This window comes from Notolepis coatsorum, assembly GCF_963971535.1.
Source record: "Notolepis coatsorum genome assembly, chromosome: 13".
In the NCBI taxonomy this organism is placed as follows: domain Eukaryota; kingdom Metazoa; phylum Chordata; class Actinopteri; order Aulopiformes; family Paralepididae; genus Notolepis; species Notolepis coatsorum.
Window position 1 is genome coordinate 112,418,732 of NC_140177.1, and position 15,663 is coordinate 112,434,394.

At 45.5% G+C, this 15,663-nt stretch overlaps 1 protein-coding gene across 1 annotated transcript in view; it reads left to right on the top strand.

The window, feature by feature from the left end:
- Positions 1–15,663, top strand: part of slc4a2a (solute carrier family 4 member 2a) — a 118,461-nt gene that overhangs the window by 26,738 nt on the left and 76,060 nt on the right. The window contains exon 2 of the mRNA XM_084327132.1: positions 12,183–12,343. Within this exon, the coding sequence (XP_084183258.1) occupies positions 12,290–12,343 (54 nt within the window). The 5' untranslated portion in view covers positions 12,183–12,289. The remainder of the gene's footprint in view (positions 1–12,182; positions 12,344–15,663) is intronic.

Here is a 15,663-nt window from a genome sequence, read left to right on the forward strand (position 1 = left end):
GCTAAATGACCAATGTATGTGTATACCTTGTACATTTAGATAATTGTGCTCCAATTTGTTGGTTTTGATATTTGCAGTCATGGAAATGTATTAGTTTGTTAAAAGAAGAGTCATGTTATTGGTTATAAGCAGAGAATAGAAGGAGGAGATTGCAAGTGAAGTTGTTTTCATCATTAATCTTTCATCTCGGGCACTTCTACTTTGTCTGGTTTTATTCAGAATTCATATCTCTAATTCGTGTGCCTCTTGAAAAGAGATGATGAAAACAACTGGTTAGTTATTGTTAGTATGGGAATTAGGTAGACTTTCATGACTGCAAATTCATCACTTGTGTCTGATTCATGTTAAATAAGTGGTTCCATCCATTGTCAGGTGAGTCTCAGTGGTAACAAAGAGAAAATCTGCATTTAAAGCAATACTTCCTACTATACTAAGTATAGTGGAGATACTACGTTGCGTCTCTATAGGTGTGGTCAGAGTCCTCTCTAGGCATTTGCATTGTCTTTCAGCTCCACACCACCTTCGGTTGACTCTTGTGTTGACATGCAAATCACTGGAGTTTCAATGCATCTTGACCCGGAGCCCGATCTCTTGGTTGTCTGTAAACACAAAAACATGTTAATTTCCCACTCTTTTCTTTTCGTCTGGGTAGGTGTGGTCAGAGTTCATGCTGTTGCATAGCTTTGTCTGTCTCCTGTCCTGCGTTTTCAAGTGCCCATCCTGAATAGTGTCTGCTATCGTCTCACAATTGATTTCCCTTTAGCTCCAAACTACTTTGTGTTCAAATGTAGATTAACTCAGTCTGCCTCTTGATTGTCTGTTTGCTTCCTGTAAACACAATTTACATGTGGGTGTTTGGATGCAGATTTGTTTTAACTGGTCAATCGATTGTCTTTCAGCTCCACACATGTTGACATGCAAATTGTTGGAGTTTCTGTCTTTTGTGATACACTTTGGGTGTAGACCTGCACTGTTCTGCATCTCGCCTCAGAGCCAGACTGAAAATAAAAACACATGTTAATTTTCCACTCCTAAGACCATTTTTGAGTGTGTTCTCTTTGATTTTGAGTTCAAACACACGTCATCTAGTCTTCATCTATATAAGGTCAAGCGCTTATACTGGAAGTGTGTGTTACTCATAAATTGTGTTGTGTTCAGTTATGATGCATGATTTTCTATGGTACCCCGTATCAAAATGTGGGAATTAAAACATACACTGTTTTATTAAAATAGAAGTGATTTGTTGAATAAACATAGCATGTTTGCCTTATCACTAGCCTTGTGCACATTTCTAAGATATAGAAACCCATTTATGAGGAGCGAGCCTGCCTGCGCGCCCACAGATACATTTACACATCTGAAACAGGCATTGAGTTTAGCTTTCTGTGACTTATAACGTGTACAGTAATGAAAAACAATCACTCAAGCGATATAGGATAGCTGTAGTTTACTGCAAATGAAAAGATAGTTATGTCATGCATCTCAAGGTTTGTTTCATACTCACCGGAAAAAACTGCCGTGTTCACGTTGGATCCTCACAGTTCAGTTCAGTTATTGAATAACCATATTAACTTACCCCCTTTTGTGCCCATGTGTATCTTTAATCGAATAGTGGTTCCTGAGGCTGTAGCACGTTACGTGTCGTCAATGCAATGCTCGGCTCGTTTTTTTCCGGTGGTCTGGGACAATGCAACCCTGGAAACACTCTTCTGCATCTCGCCACAGCAACTCAACACTTTCCAATAGCAGCGCGCACATACATATACAAATAAAACATATACTACACGTGGATTTTACGCACCCTCGGCCTCGGGCACACCAAACTTTACTTTCGCCCATGGATAGGCTCACAACAAAACCATAACTCCACAGCGCGCATAGCGTGACGTCATCGCTCCAAGCGACGTACGTGCGTTCCCATTCGCCTCGGAAATAACGCTTTGCAATCCATGCAGTACTAGTTCCGCGAGCTCTCAATAGCCTGGAATTTACCTAAAACCAGCGTTTTGTAACCGAATGAACGTCACTTGTGCATATGTGAAACGGAAACAAATAGAAACGATAAAACTATAATTTTCCAGCCGGACGTTGCATGTCGCGCGAGTTGTACCCCAATGTTATTCCCATAATGTTAACTCGTCTCTCAATGCTCGGCGCGATATCAGTCGGCATACTGTGCACATACAAACAAGACTTTAAACAGACAAACAAACATTAATATATATAAGTTAACGTGTGTGTATATCTGACTGTATTGGATCGCTGTTCGTTTAGTCGACCAGCACCCGCTGCGACAAGGCTTGGTTACCCTCGGTTTAACTATACATCGTTATTAAAATCATAACGACCGAACCTGACTTCGAAATTTACCAGCAATATATTAGATGTGAATATACTGTTTAATCATACTCTCGGTCTCTTCAACCCGCGACTAATGTCCCGTTTAATGTAGTATGGCGTACTACACCGGGACATCGCGTAATCAACTTCCCGCTATCTGTATGATCAATTGGTTAATTTAATCCGAATACATCGTTTTCAGGAATGGAAGAGATTGTGGGCTTAGTTTGAGGTTGAAACAATGAATATTATGACGTTACTCTGGTAATTCTAATTATGATTCCATCAGCTTCTCGGTCCTAACTTCCCGCCTCTTTGCAGAGGAATCACAGAATAGTTTCTAACAGAGTAGCGTTTTCCAATGATATCACATCTAATAAGCCCACGTTTCTTGCCTTGTTGCCTATATTTTAGTCTGCATCAGCTAGACTTGGGTTAGCAATCCAACAACCTTTATTGTGCCCTAACTTTCGGTTTGGCAACAGCTCAAATCCGGGAATAGCACTAACAACCCATCCTCTCAGAACATCTGTCCAGATAAGGACCCAGGTACACGCGTTTCCCCGGTACGATTCTCAATACAGATCAGATATATTAATACACGCTATTCTTACTCAGCCATGATCTCAATATTTGACAACATTCTGTAATATTCACCTGGCACAGAGAAAAGCGGGAAGGTTTTAATTCCTTGCCATACATTTTTGGGCGACCAGTCTATTATACTCACTTTTCTCTGTATAGCTGAAACAATACAGCACGCCGGTAGGACGCAAGAGTCCGTCACAAGTTCGTAGACGCCAATTGTGGGATATTTGTGGATATCCTGAAGAAGAATGTTCTCAGTCAACCGAGGTTTGGATAATAACAAGGTTTATTAACCAAACAGATAGAGTACATAGAGAGAATGGCTGAGGCTCTCGCCCCAGGTGATCAGCTGAAATGACCCAGGTAAAGAGACCCGGATAGATCTCGGGAGGAGACTTTTATAGTTAACAAGGGGGGGGATGTGGTCCCATTTGATAGGTCAAATGGGGGGGGGGATACAGGTTTGGGGAGAGGGGCACAGTATTGGGGAGAAAGGGGGGGGGGGGCACAGGATTGGGGAGAAAGGGGAGGGGAATGTCTTATTCCACAGAGAGGGGGCGGAGGCACAGGTAAGGGGACACAGGGGAGGGGAATATCTTTATATGAGGACATTATATTATACCACACTACTGAGGTGGTTGTGAGTAGGCTGCAGCTCTCTCTCAGTTAAATAAATGCTGTGGTTGAAATGTGCACATATTTTAAGCATAGACGAGTTTGTGTACAGTATGGTAGTGAAAGCAGGGATGGAGGGGGGTGATTCTGGCTTCTACTCCCCTACTAATCAGGCCCTCCAGGATTTTGTGATGTCGTGATTGCAAGAAAATTCTACCAAAGGGTTGGACCTGCCTACTTAAATTTCCATCTAATTATGCCCTGGAGATGAGGCCACAAAGGAACGTCCCAAACGACCACCCGAGGATGAGCAGGGTGGGTGGGTGGTAATTAGCAAAGGGAGACTGGGGCAACAGACCAGGCAGAAGGGGACTGGAGGAGAAAAACTGGGGAAAGGGCCCAGGGAGAAGGGGACTAGAGACAGAAGGCTGGGGAAGGTGATTCGAGACAGACGGCTGGAAAAGGGGACTCAAAACAGAGGGCTGGGGGAAAAGGCCAGGGAGAGGGGGACTGGAGAAGGAAGACAGAGGAAAGGCACCAGGAAGGGGACTGGAGATGGAAGGCTGGGGAAAGGAACCAGGAAGGGAACTGGAGAAGGAAGGCTGGGAAAGGAACCAGGAAGGGGACTGGAGAAGGAAGGCTGGGAAAGGAACCAGGAAAGGGACTGGAGAAGGAAGGCTGGGGAAAGGAACCAGGAAGGGAACTGGAGAAGGAAGGCTGGGGAAAGGAACCAGGAAGGGGACTGGAGAAGGAAGGCTGGGGAATAGAACCAGGAACGGGACTGGAGAAGGAGGGCTGGGGAAAGGAACCAGGAAGGGGACTGGAGAAGGAGGGCTGGGGAAAGGAACCAGGAAGGGGACTGGTGAAGGAGGGCTGGGGAAAGGAACCAGGAAGGGGACTGGAGAAGGAGGGCTGGGGAAAAGACCAGGGAGAGGGGAACTGGAGAAGGAAGGCAGAGGAAAGAGACCAGGGAGACAGAAATCTGGGGAAAGGAACCAGGAAGGGAACTGGAGAAGGAAGGCTGGGGAAAGGAACCAGGAAGGGGACTGGAGAAGGAAGGCTGGGGAATAGAACCAGGAAGGGGACTGGAGAAGGAGGGCTGGGGAAAGGAACCAGGAAGGGGACTGGAGAAGGAGGGCTGGGGAAAGGAACCAGGAACGGGACTGGAGAAGGAGGGCTGGGGAAAGGAACCAGGAAGGGGACTGGAGAAGGAGGGCTGGGGAAAGGAACCAGGAAGGGGACTGGAGAAGGAGGGCTGGGGAAAGGAACCAGGAAGGGGACTGGAGAAGGAGGGCTGGGGAAAAGACCAGGGAGAGGGGAACTGGAGAAGGAAGGCAGAGGAAAGAGACCAGGGAGACGGAAAGCTGGGGAAAGGAACCAGGAAGGGGACTGGAGAAAGAAGGCTGGGGAAAGGAAACGGGAAGGGGACTGGAGAAGGAAGGCTGGGAAAGGAACCAGGAAGGGGACTGGAGAAGGAAGGCTGGGGAAAGGAACCAGGAAGGGGACTGGAGAAGGAAGGCTGGGGAAAGGAACCAGGAAGGGGACTGGAGAAGGAAGGCTGGGGAATAGAACCAGGAAGGGGACTGGAGAAGGAGGGCTGGGGAAAGGAACCAGGAAGGGGACTGGAGAAGGAGGGCTGGGGAAAGGAACCAGGAAGGGGATTGGAGAAGGAGGGCTGGGGAAAGGAACCAGGAAGGGGACTGGAGAAGGAGGGCTGGGGAAAGGAACCAGGAAGGGGACTGGAGAAGGAGGGCTGGGGAAAATACCAGGGAGAGGGGAACTGGAGAAGGAAGGCAGAGGAAAGAGACCAGGGAGACAGAAAGCTGGGGAAAGGAACCAGGAAGGGGACTGGAGAAGGAAGGCTGGGGAAAGGAAACACGAAGGGGACTGGAGAATGAAGGCTGGGGAAAAGAAACACGAAGGGGACTGGAGATGGAAGGCTGGGGAATAGAACCAGGAAGGGGACTGGAGAATGAAGGCTGGGGAAAGGAAACACGAAGGGGACTGGAGATGGAAGGCTGGGGAATAGAACCAGGGGGGGGGACTGGAGAAGGAGGGCTTGGGAAAGGAATCAGGGAGAAGAGGTGTTCTCCTGGGGGCAGGCCGAGCCAGGAGGTTCAGGGGGCTCTCTGGGAGCCGGGGCAGAAACAGGGCAATAGCAGGGGGTCTCTCTGTAGTGGAAGGAGAAGCCAGAGGTTCAGGGGGCTCTCTGGGAGCAGGGGCAGAAGCAAGGTGCTCCCCAGAAGGAGGAGTGGGAAGCTCCTTAGAAACAGGAGCGGGGGAGCTCCTCGGGAACAGGAGCTGGGAGCTCCTCAGCGGCAGGAGCAGGGAGCTCCACAGGGACAGGAAAGGTAGCGCTGGGTAGTGGAAAATCTGTAGCACTGGGCAGTGGAGAATCTGTAGCACTGGGCAGTGGAGAATCTGTAGCACTGGGCAGTGAAAACCCAGTAGCACTGGGTTGCTGAGAGAGCTTGTGGCGTCGGGAACCCTGTTTCTTCTTGGACGCTCCACGGCACCCCCTGAGAACGGCCAGATGAGACCTCTCAGCAGTTCCATGGCTGGCTCCGTGCCAGCTGTAGTTGCCATGCTAGCAGTAGAGGCTGTGCTAGTTATAGTGGATGTGCTAGCAGTAGGGGCCATGCTAGCTGTAGAGGCTGTGCTAGCAGTAGAGGCCATGTTAGCTGTAGAGGCTGTGCTAGCAGTAGGGGCCATGCTAGCTGTAGAGGCTGTGCTAGCAGTAGGGGCCATGCTAGCTGTAGAGGCTGTGCTAGCAGTAGGGGCCATGCTAGCTGTAGAGGCTTTGCTAGCAGTAGAGGCCATGCTAGCTGTAGAGGCTGTGCTAGCAGTAGGGGCCATGCTAGCTGTAGAGGCTTTGCTAGCAGTAGGGGCCATGCTAGCTGTAGAGGCTGTGCTAGCAGTAGAGGCCATGTTAGCTGTAGAGGCTGTGCTAGCAGTAGGGGCCATGCTAGCTGTAGAGGCTGTGCTAGCAGTAGGGGCCATGCTAGCTGTAGAGGCTGTGCTAGCAGTAGGGGCCATGCTAGCTGTAGAGGCTGTGCTAGCAGTAGGGGCCATGCTAGCTGTAGAGGCTTTGCTAGCAGTAGGGGCCATGCTAGCTGTAGAGGCTGTGCTAGCAGTATAGAGGTCATGCTAGCTGTACATAATCCTAGCAATTTCCTCTAGCTGTGGTGCTAGTTCAGGACTCCACTTCATCATCGAATATACCAACCGAAGAGCAGTCTTCCTCTCCTCCACACTGTAGGCAAGGTGGTAAAAGTCCATAAACTCCTGGATATAGAGCAATGCCTCACCCGCCCTGTCTGCTCTGTCCACACTTGGTCTGTCCATTCTGTCACAAAAGTGTGGCGGTGCAACAGGACCCGAGAGCAGACAAGATGAGACGGGCAGCAAGTCCAAGGGTGTTTAATAAACACGAGAAACAGAACAAGGAGGGTACATTAAAACTACAACAACAACAAAAAAACTCTCAGTAAATACTGGAAGAGGGGAAAAAGGGGAAACTAAATAACTACTCTTAAACACTAACAAGAACATGAAACACAGGGAACACTTAGACTATGTCCCCACGTATCTGGATCTTTTGCCAAACGGATATTCTCAGGCTCCGTTTAAAAAGAAATCCTCGTCCATGCGACAGTGTTAAAAAAAAAGAAAACTGATCCAGACGCAAACACATAAACGCATATAAATTGCTCCAACAAGCATGCGGGCCAGTAGGTGGCGATAAGCGATATCTCAAATACAGGGACGTGCACAGGACTTTAGAGGGGCAGGTGCTCAAAGGCTGAAAAGGGCACTACAATTGTGTGTATATATTAACCGAGCGCGCGTAAGGGCCCTTTTCGGGCGGGGGGCCCCCTTTTTATGTTTTTTGGGGGGTTTTGGTGATCAAATATTGAATATTGAACTATAATAATCAGTGCAGGAGCTCACTTATCCTTGAAAGACACTTTTATCACTGACTTAAAAGGCCCATACATCTCCATAAATGTTCAGGGGGGAGGGAATAAGTGCTTACCCTACAGACCCCAAGAAGTGCTGTATATTCTGTATTGTTTAATATAAATGAATTTTTTATTCCAATCCCGATTTGTATTTGAGATTCCCAAATCCCATCGGACTTGACTTCTTCGTGTCCCTCAATGAGTGTAATACCAGCATTCAACTGTATGCGCCACAGCGGTTTCTATCATCATCATCATCACCACCCACGCTATGCATAAAATATATAGGTCCGCGGAGAGGCACGGTGAGGAGGCTGTGCAAACTGCAATGGAATATGGGGCATCTCTCTCTCTTTACCTAATATTTTGATTCTATCCTGAAATTTTTCAGTTGGAAGGGCAGTCTATATGCGTAACGGTAAAAAAAGAAAAAAAAAAAAAAAAGGGCCTTTTTTGATGAGGCTCAAAAAGGCAGGTGCTCAAGCACCCCTTGGCCTCTATGTGTGCACGTGCCTGCTCAAATACCAAGTGGTACGAGCGGTCAGGACAGGGGCGTATTTGGCACGGGGGACATTGGAATGGGTCCCCCCCATTTTTTCAGAATGCAGTTATGTCCCCCCCCCTTCTGACTACCTGTCCTACTATTATGCAAAAAGGAGTAGATGGGGGTCGCATTCTTGCCCTTATCTAGAGCTAAACCAGCAGCAGTGACGACACCAGCAGTGTGTGTGTGTGTGTGTGGTGCGTTCCTGAAATCAACTGAGAGTGCACTCGCTATTTGCATATCAATACTAGCGCCGGTCGTCAGGTGTGTTAAATACGACCGGCGCTATTGATATGCAAATAGCGAGTACTTATCTGGGCTTGCACTTAGTAGTTAGGAGCACTTAGGAGTTCAAAAGTGCGTTCATTCTCAGCACTCTGTTATAACGGCGTTCAAAGATGTGCCAGATTTCATATGTATTTCAGCCGAAAACCCAGTTAAAATACACCGTAAACAGGCTTTAAAATTATGTGGAAAACCAACCGATCTGGCAACGCGCCTGTACACCCCCTGCTACGTCATCAGACTCATCACAACAACAGCTGAATCTGCGTCTGCGAGCAGAAGCTGAGCGCTGCGCAGCAGCAGGTCGAGAGCAGCACTCGCTCAGAGTCAGACTCTACCTCTTGACGTCGGTGCTTGGGGATTTAAAATAGTTTAACGTTAAAGTCAGTACTGACTCAGACGGAAACAATCTAACGTTTGTCTGTAAACTTTGTCCACCCGGTTTGAAGAAGCAAGTCCCCACATCGACGCGACCGCGACGACGTCGACAGCAACATTGAGAATATGCAAACGTCCTGTTTTAGTTTTCATAATAAAGACAATTCAAGCAAAGTTGTTCCTCATGTTTTTGAAAATATACTGTAGAGATGAAAGCGTTATGGAAATGCCAGTATTCTGATTGCTGTCTGTGTGGTTCAATATTTAAAAAAAATAATAGTTTGCAGCAACGTATTGAAAAAAGAACTAACAAAATGGGCCGTTCAATATCTCCTTTAAATATGTTCGAAATGTCAAACAGACCTGGGTACCTACAGGCTACAGTCTATCACTACTTTTGGGAATCTAAGTGTTTATCCAGGTTCTGGGGCCAAGTGATTGATTGATTGAACACTTTATTAACATATTGCAGAATGGGTACAGTATAGTACAGCTCAGTCATGAATTGAAAATGGGGGACCCTGATGTAAACAAGACGAAAGTCTTTCTCTGGTCTGCATCCCCTTAACAATTGTATGTATTGAGCTGTACTGTATCAGGGTCCCCCATTTTCAATTAATCAGGACATACATGACATACAGATAGACAGTACTGCTACATCTATACATTTATGACATACCAGATTTGCAAATACAGTACTGTTTGTGATACAAAAAAGATACAAAAAATGCGGTATTGCACCCCTGGTATTTAAAAAAAAATCTAGGTAGAGAGGGGGGGCTGCCATTAAATTTTGAACCTGAGAGTGCTGGTCTGGCTTCATATGACACACATGACATACAGATAGACAGTACTGCTACATCTATACATTTATGACATACCATAGCTTTTGTTGTTGTTGTTGTTGTTGTTGTTGTCATATTCAATGGAAGTATTGTAACATCCTTGTATTGTAAATACATTTCACAATGGGAGCCATCAGAGATGAAAGGCGTTCCTACTGGTTTAGAGGAAGATAATTGTTTTTTGGTTGTTTGAACCCTGGAGATCTCTGAATGCAATGTAATTCTGTATGTATGAGCTCAGTGTGTCGTTTACATGGAGAAATGGCGCCACCGCCTGGGAAAATGCGGTATTGCACCCCTGGTATTAAAAAAAAATCGCGGTAGAGAGGGGGGGGGGGGCCCCCCCTTAACCCCCCCCAGCGACGTCACTCGCCACGCCCACAAATCTGTCCCCGGCACACCTGGCGAGAGAGTTACGCCACTGGGTCAGGACAATTGAGAAACTATAGGAATTGTCCATTGGTTCCCCCAGCCCACTTGACCATTCCTAGCACTTCCATTGGCTATATTGACATACATACAGTAGATAATAAATAGATAGATATAGCGGTGGATTAGATGCAGTCCAGAGGAAACAACCAATCTAGATATGTCACGATTCAATGCTTTACTTCTGCGCACTGGGCGACGGAGAGATACAATGTCAATGTTGAGATCACAATCTCCGGATTCTGAAACTAAATATGGCGAGTCCTTATCACAAACTATATATATACTAATTACAACAAGATGTTCATTAATTGCATTGTACTGTTCACGTGTGGTGCCGACATCCTCAACTATCCGCAACATCAGAGAGCATCAGGTGCAGACCTCTTCTGTCGCGCCGTCTATTAACTAAATTTAGAATGCAATTTGGCTTTTAACTGAAGCCGGGCGCAAAACTAGACATGTTTAGCAAAACATTAAATATCTTTGATATAACAGTTTGTGATAATGCCTCGCCTTATTTTGTTTCGGAATCGTGATATTGTGATCTCAACTCAACATTGACATTGTATGATATCTCTCGAGAAATAAGCAAACGAAAAAAACGTCACTCGCCACTTAAATAAATCAAAAGAGTGTATTTAACAACCTCAAAAACATTCGAAACACAGTTTATATTAACTTAATAAATAAACTAAAATGAAAAATCTACTTATGTAAACGAAAATGTCCAGTATAACTAAATAACAGATACATCCCTATTACACGCAAGCAGCGTCTGATGGCCGAATTTGTCGGCACTGGAGTATACAGTAGCTTTTACATCTAGACAAATATACAGTACTGCTTAAGAGGCAGAGATCAATAAGAGAAAATATATACATTCGAGGGGGAAGAAACTACATGCTATTTCTGTCTGTCATTTCAGCACCAGGCGCTGTCCATCTTATTACCTCTTGCGCTTCAAGGCTACGGTGCCTATTGTATTGCCATAGATAGAACAACAGTCTGAGCATGCGTAGTGAGCTGTGGCGTCATCGTTTATCTAGACTATGCGTTTACAGTGGCTACACGGATCCACTGAACGGATACTTTGGAAAATCTTCACTTTAAAATGCGTTTAAGAAAATCTCAGTTTATGTTTCTGAAAACACCCTTTACGTGTGGATGAAAGGCCCAATCGTGGAATAAAATGTGCGTTTGGCAAAAGATCCAGATACGTGGGGACATGGCCTTAATCATGCAACATCGAACAATGGACCGACACAGAGAACAGGAAACAAGGAACTCAAATGCATAGGAACAAATGACAAACAAGAAACACCTGGGATGATTACAACTGGAGACACCTGGGAGGGGAAACAGACTGACAAAGAACTACAAGAAACAACACAATGAACTACAACTATGGAAGACAAGACAACCAACACAAGACACTGGGACAAAACAAGCAGACTACAAACACTAACACTAAACAGTGAACCTAATACAAGATAGTGAAACTCTAGTATTACTCTCTTTACGCAAAATGAGTGCTTTTAGGGAGTGTGTGCACATAGGCTCAAGAGCACTTATGGTCAGAACCAATGAAGCTGTGGAATTAGAACACAGTGCTCCCTATTGATCTACTGTATTGAAGACTTTTTTGATTGAACGTGTGTGATAGCCAAACTTAAAGGAACAGGCCACCATTATGGGAAATGTGCTTACCGCCTTCTCCAGAGTCAGACAAGAGGGTAGATACTAATGTTAGCAAGCAAGCCTAGCTTAGCACAAATGAATGGAGGCAGAGAGTTTAAATGTAGTTTACTTATGGTGGAATATGACAAGTGATTCCTTTCCATGAGATTTAATATACTCAAAAATGGAAAAACTTGATTCTTTAAAAATGTTTTTATGCCAGTTTGTGCCATCCTAGCCAAAGCCAAAGTATTGCTTTAATTCTCAGCAGAGATCTCCCCTGGACTACGCTTAGACTAGGGTGGATCTATTTCTGTGAAAACCTGCCTCTACAAAAATCACAGTATATATTTGTCTCTATGAGAGTATTGTACTTTTGAAACTCTGGCCCTAAAATACACACCAAGCTGGTGTTAAACTTTAAATATATTCTTATAGAGTCAAATATTCACTGTGATTTAATGAAATTGTAGCAGTGTCCCTGCATTCTGAATAGAAACATCCCTGTTGTTCCAGGTTATGCTGTCCAACCCCCCTCTGCTGAATCCAAAAGAGAGTGAGAAGGGCTAAGGTGGAACACAGACGACTACGCCCCACTGCCGCTCCTGATACCCAAAGGAGTCATGAGTCATCCTCAGAATAACCTGAGCCCTGCTGCTGCTGCCCCCAGCTCTGTGGTGAGTTACATTACATTGATTGGATATCAGTCTAGGAAGGACATGGGATATTTGTTCTGGATATTGCATTTGATGACCTGAGCTTGTACTGGTTGGTACTGCCTGGTGTTGCCTGTTACTGTTTTTCATGGGAAGGTACAGAAATATCCATCATGATGATGATGATGATGATCATCATCTCTATTTTTGTCTCTGGTTCTCTCTCTCTCTCTCTCTCTCTCTCTCTCTCTCTCTCTCTCTCTCTCTCTCTCTCTCTCTCTCTCTCTCTCTCTCTCTCCTCTCTTCCTCCTCTCTCTCTCTCTCTCTCTCTCTCTCTCTCTCTCTCTCTCTCTCTCTCTCTCTCTCTCTCTCTCTCTCTCTCTCTCTCTCTATCTCTATCTCCCTCTCTATCTCTCTCCCTCCCTCTCCCTCTCCCTTGCACCCCTGCAAAACCCTAATGGGTGTTTCAGTGTTCTGGCTGTTGAAGCAGACCTGACTGCTGTATTGCAGTGGTACAGCAGCCACATGCTAGCATTCCTTTCCAGATTTGCTTATTAAATCCCAGATTTGACTGATCCCTATAATGTGGGATCTGAAACGCAGGGAAAAGGCAGTGACTGTGTGTGGGAGTGTGTATATATTGTACAAAATAACCTTGTGAATCAAGAGATGCTTACCTGCAACCAATTTGAAGCAGTTGGGGCAGTGGTGGCCTCGAATAGTGGGGCCTTGTGGCATGAAGGTTGCTGGTTCCATTCCCGGACCCAGCAGGAGGAATAACGTCTCCCTCAACACCGAGTGTGAAGTGCCACTGAGCAAGGTACGGAAGCCCTAACTGCACCAGTGTTTGTGCTCAGTGGTCAACAGTGTCAGACTGTGGCCGTACTGGGCAGCTTCGTGGTGTGAATGTGTGGAACTGTGTGGGTGTGAAGTAGGGCATTTGTTGATAAAGAAAATACTAGTTCAGCAAACCTTCCCTCAGTAAATAAAGGACTTTTTAAAAGCCACCCTATAGTGAGTTTCTCCAGATTTAGAGTGTATTTTACTACTTTCAAATTTAAATGAGAGATGAATCATGATGTTTTGTAATAGCCTTATCAAATGAGCAAGAGTATTCATGTGTAGGTGAACAGTCAGTGCTCAAACAACCAGGAGAAAAGGTGCTGCTTAAATATGTATAGGATCCATGAGGGATGAAGCGTTACAAAATATATACTTTATTCTGGTTAAAACAGTGATGTTTCAGTTGCTAGGACCTTCATCAGACATCAAAGTCATCAAACCTTTGGCATTTCAGCTACGCTATCCATAGTTAGTGTAACTGAGGGGTACAATTCCCTGACTGTATTGATAAGTATGGTATCATTAAACCACTACCGCTTTATGTACTTTAATTACTGGCCATACAGTACACGATATATGAATATGATGAACACTTCCCACAATGAAATCGGTTCCAGTCAAAGGTATTAATCAAGTATTTAATGGAGCAAAAGGTACATAGGATACTTTACATTATTCTTTGAATGCACTTGTAAGGCAAAGGAGTATGCGTAGGCAAATCAATAACGAATGTCCATTCTCTGGTTACGCAGGAGGTAATTATACAACCTGAATCTTAGGGAATTATATCTATGGTACACTAGTAATAGCGGGAGATACTGGAAGGGGTTCCCACTGGTTGTAAGCCAGCAAGGGGGTAGAAGATCTGTCGGTAGTAGGACGTCTGGTCAACGATGACTAGGGAGACTTCAGGTACAGAAGCCGGTGCAGTAGTCTCTTGATCCACAGACGAATACAGCTTGGTTCTCTTGTAGACTGTAGCTCTACAGTGAAGAAAGCTAGGCGGCCTCAGGCTCTCTGAGCGCCGACTCGACTTGACTCCTCTCGGGGTAAATCCAACACGTGCAGGCGTCGGCGATTATCCGCTCCATAAATCATAGGACCAAAGCAAATATATTCCAGCCGCAAAGGGCTATGTAGTCGTCGGGTAGATTAATCCAGTGTACATGTCCATACGGTTCTCGCCTAGGTCTCCTCGGGTGAAAGCGCCATGCGGTCGGCCCAGCCTGGACAAGAACTCTAGCTAATACGAGAAAGCGTTGGAGATGCTGGTCACTATAGAATTCTAACCGCACGATACACTATACACAAATAGACTATTAAAGACTCAATAGAAATATGTCGCACTCGACGGTATAGCGCCAAACTCTGACAATTCAGTTACTAATTCGCACGCGGTCTCGATGCTCTATTCTGAGGCCAAACAGGCCATACTTCACCGCACGTTGTATCGTGGGTGAGGCTTCAACTTATCGGTAACATACTAAATGCACGAAGGGTACGGAGGTAAGGGGCTAAGGGGCTTCTACATTCACCTGCGCCGTATTTATACGCACGGTGCATAAACTAGTTCCACTCTCATTTCTGTCGCGTATCCCTGGGCAAGGTTGGGCATGTCCAGACACGTCGTGTCGGTGACTTTGAACTTGGCTCCGGGGGCCGGTCCCTGGCGCCGGTGGACCACTGTCCAATAGGAGAATGAAATATTATGGGCTGGACTAAAGGGATATTCCGTGTATATGTACAAGGAATATACAAGGGATATCAAACGATATACAAATACTATGCAATATATATCAATAAATAAATATATATATTCGGTTTAATCTGATCCTTTGTAACAGTTAGGCTAATGCAATCTAAACGCAAAGCATGCATCGTTTAAAATCTCAGTTTGTTTACATTCTCACCATGAACTCACTTTGTAATCAATCAAGATTGGGACAGAGGAAGAATCTTGTATCCTGGGCCTTTCAGCCATTGTGTGTGTTCTGGCACCTGGCACCAATGTATTGCAGCCACGGCCAGTGCTGTGTGCCAAAGTTGGGTGGTACACCCATAACATAAATGGTTTAGCACCTTCATACATTACTGACTTCCTGTCATTTTATGTGCCAACTCGAGCTCTTCGTCAACCACAGCCGACCTCCTTAATGTACCCATTGTAAAAAAACTAAAAAAGCGGTGAGAGTGCTTTCAGCTACAGTACTACGCCCCAAACACTCTCCCGCAGGTCATTAGGACAGCAGACTCGGTTGACCCTTTTAGAAAACAGCTCAAAACGTACCTTTTTAAACTAGCTAATTTTGGTGTCCCCCTGAGTTTGTGAAGTGGAGCCAATATTGGAATAATGATGAAGATGAATTAGTTGAAAGTAAGAAGAAAGTGGTCCCATGAGATTTCAGAGGTTCGTGCAGTTGGGTCTACAGAGCAAGTTGGACACAAGTCTAACAATCATGCAATGTGCTTTGCAAGGTGGCAGTCTAAACTGCACAGAT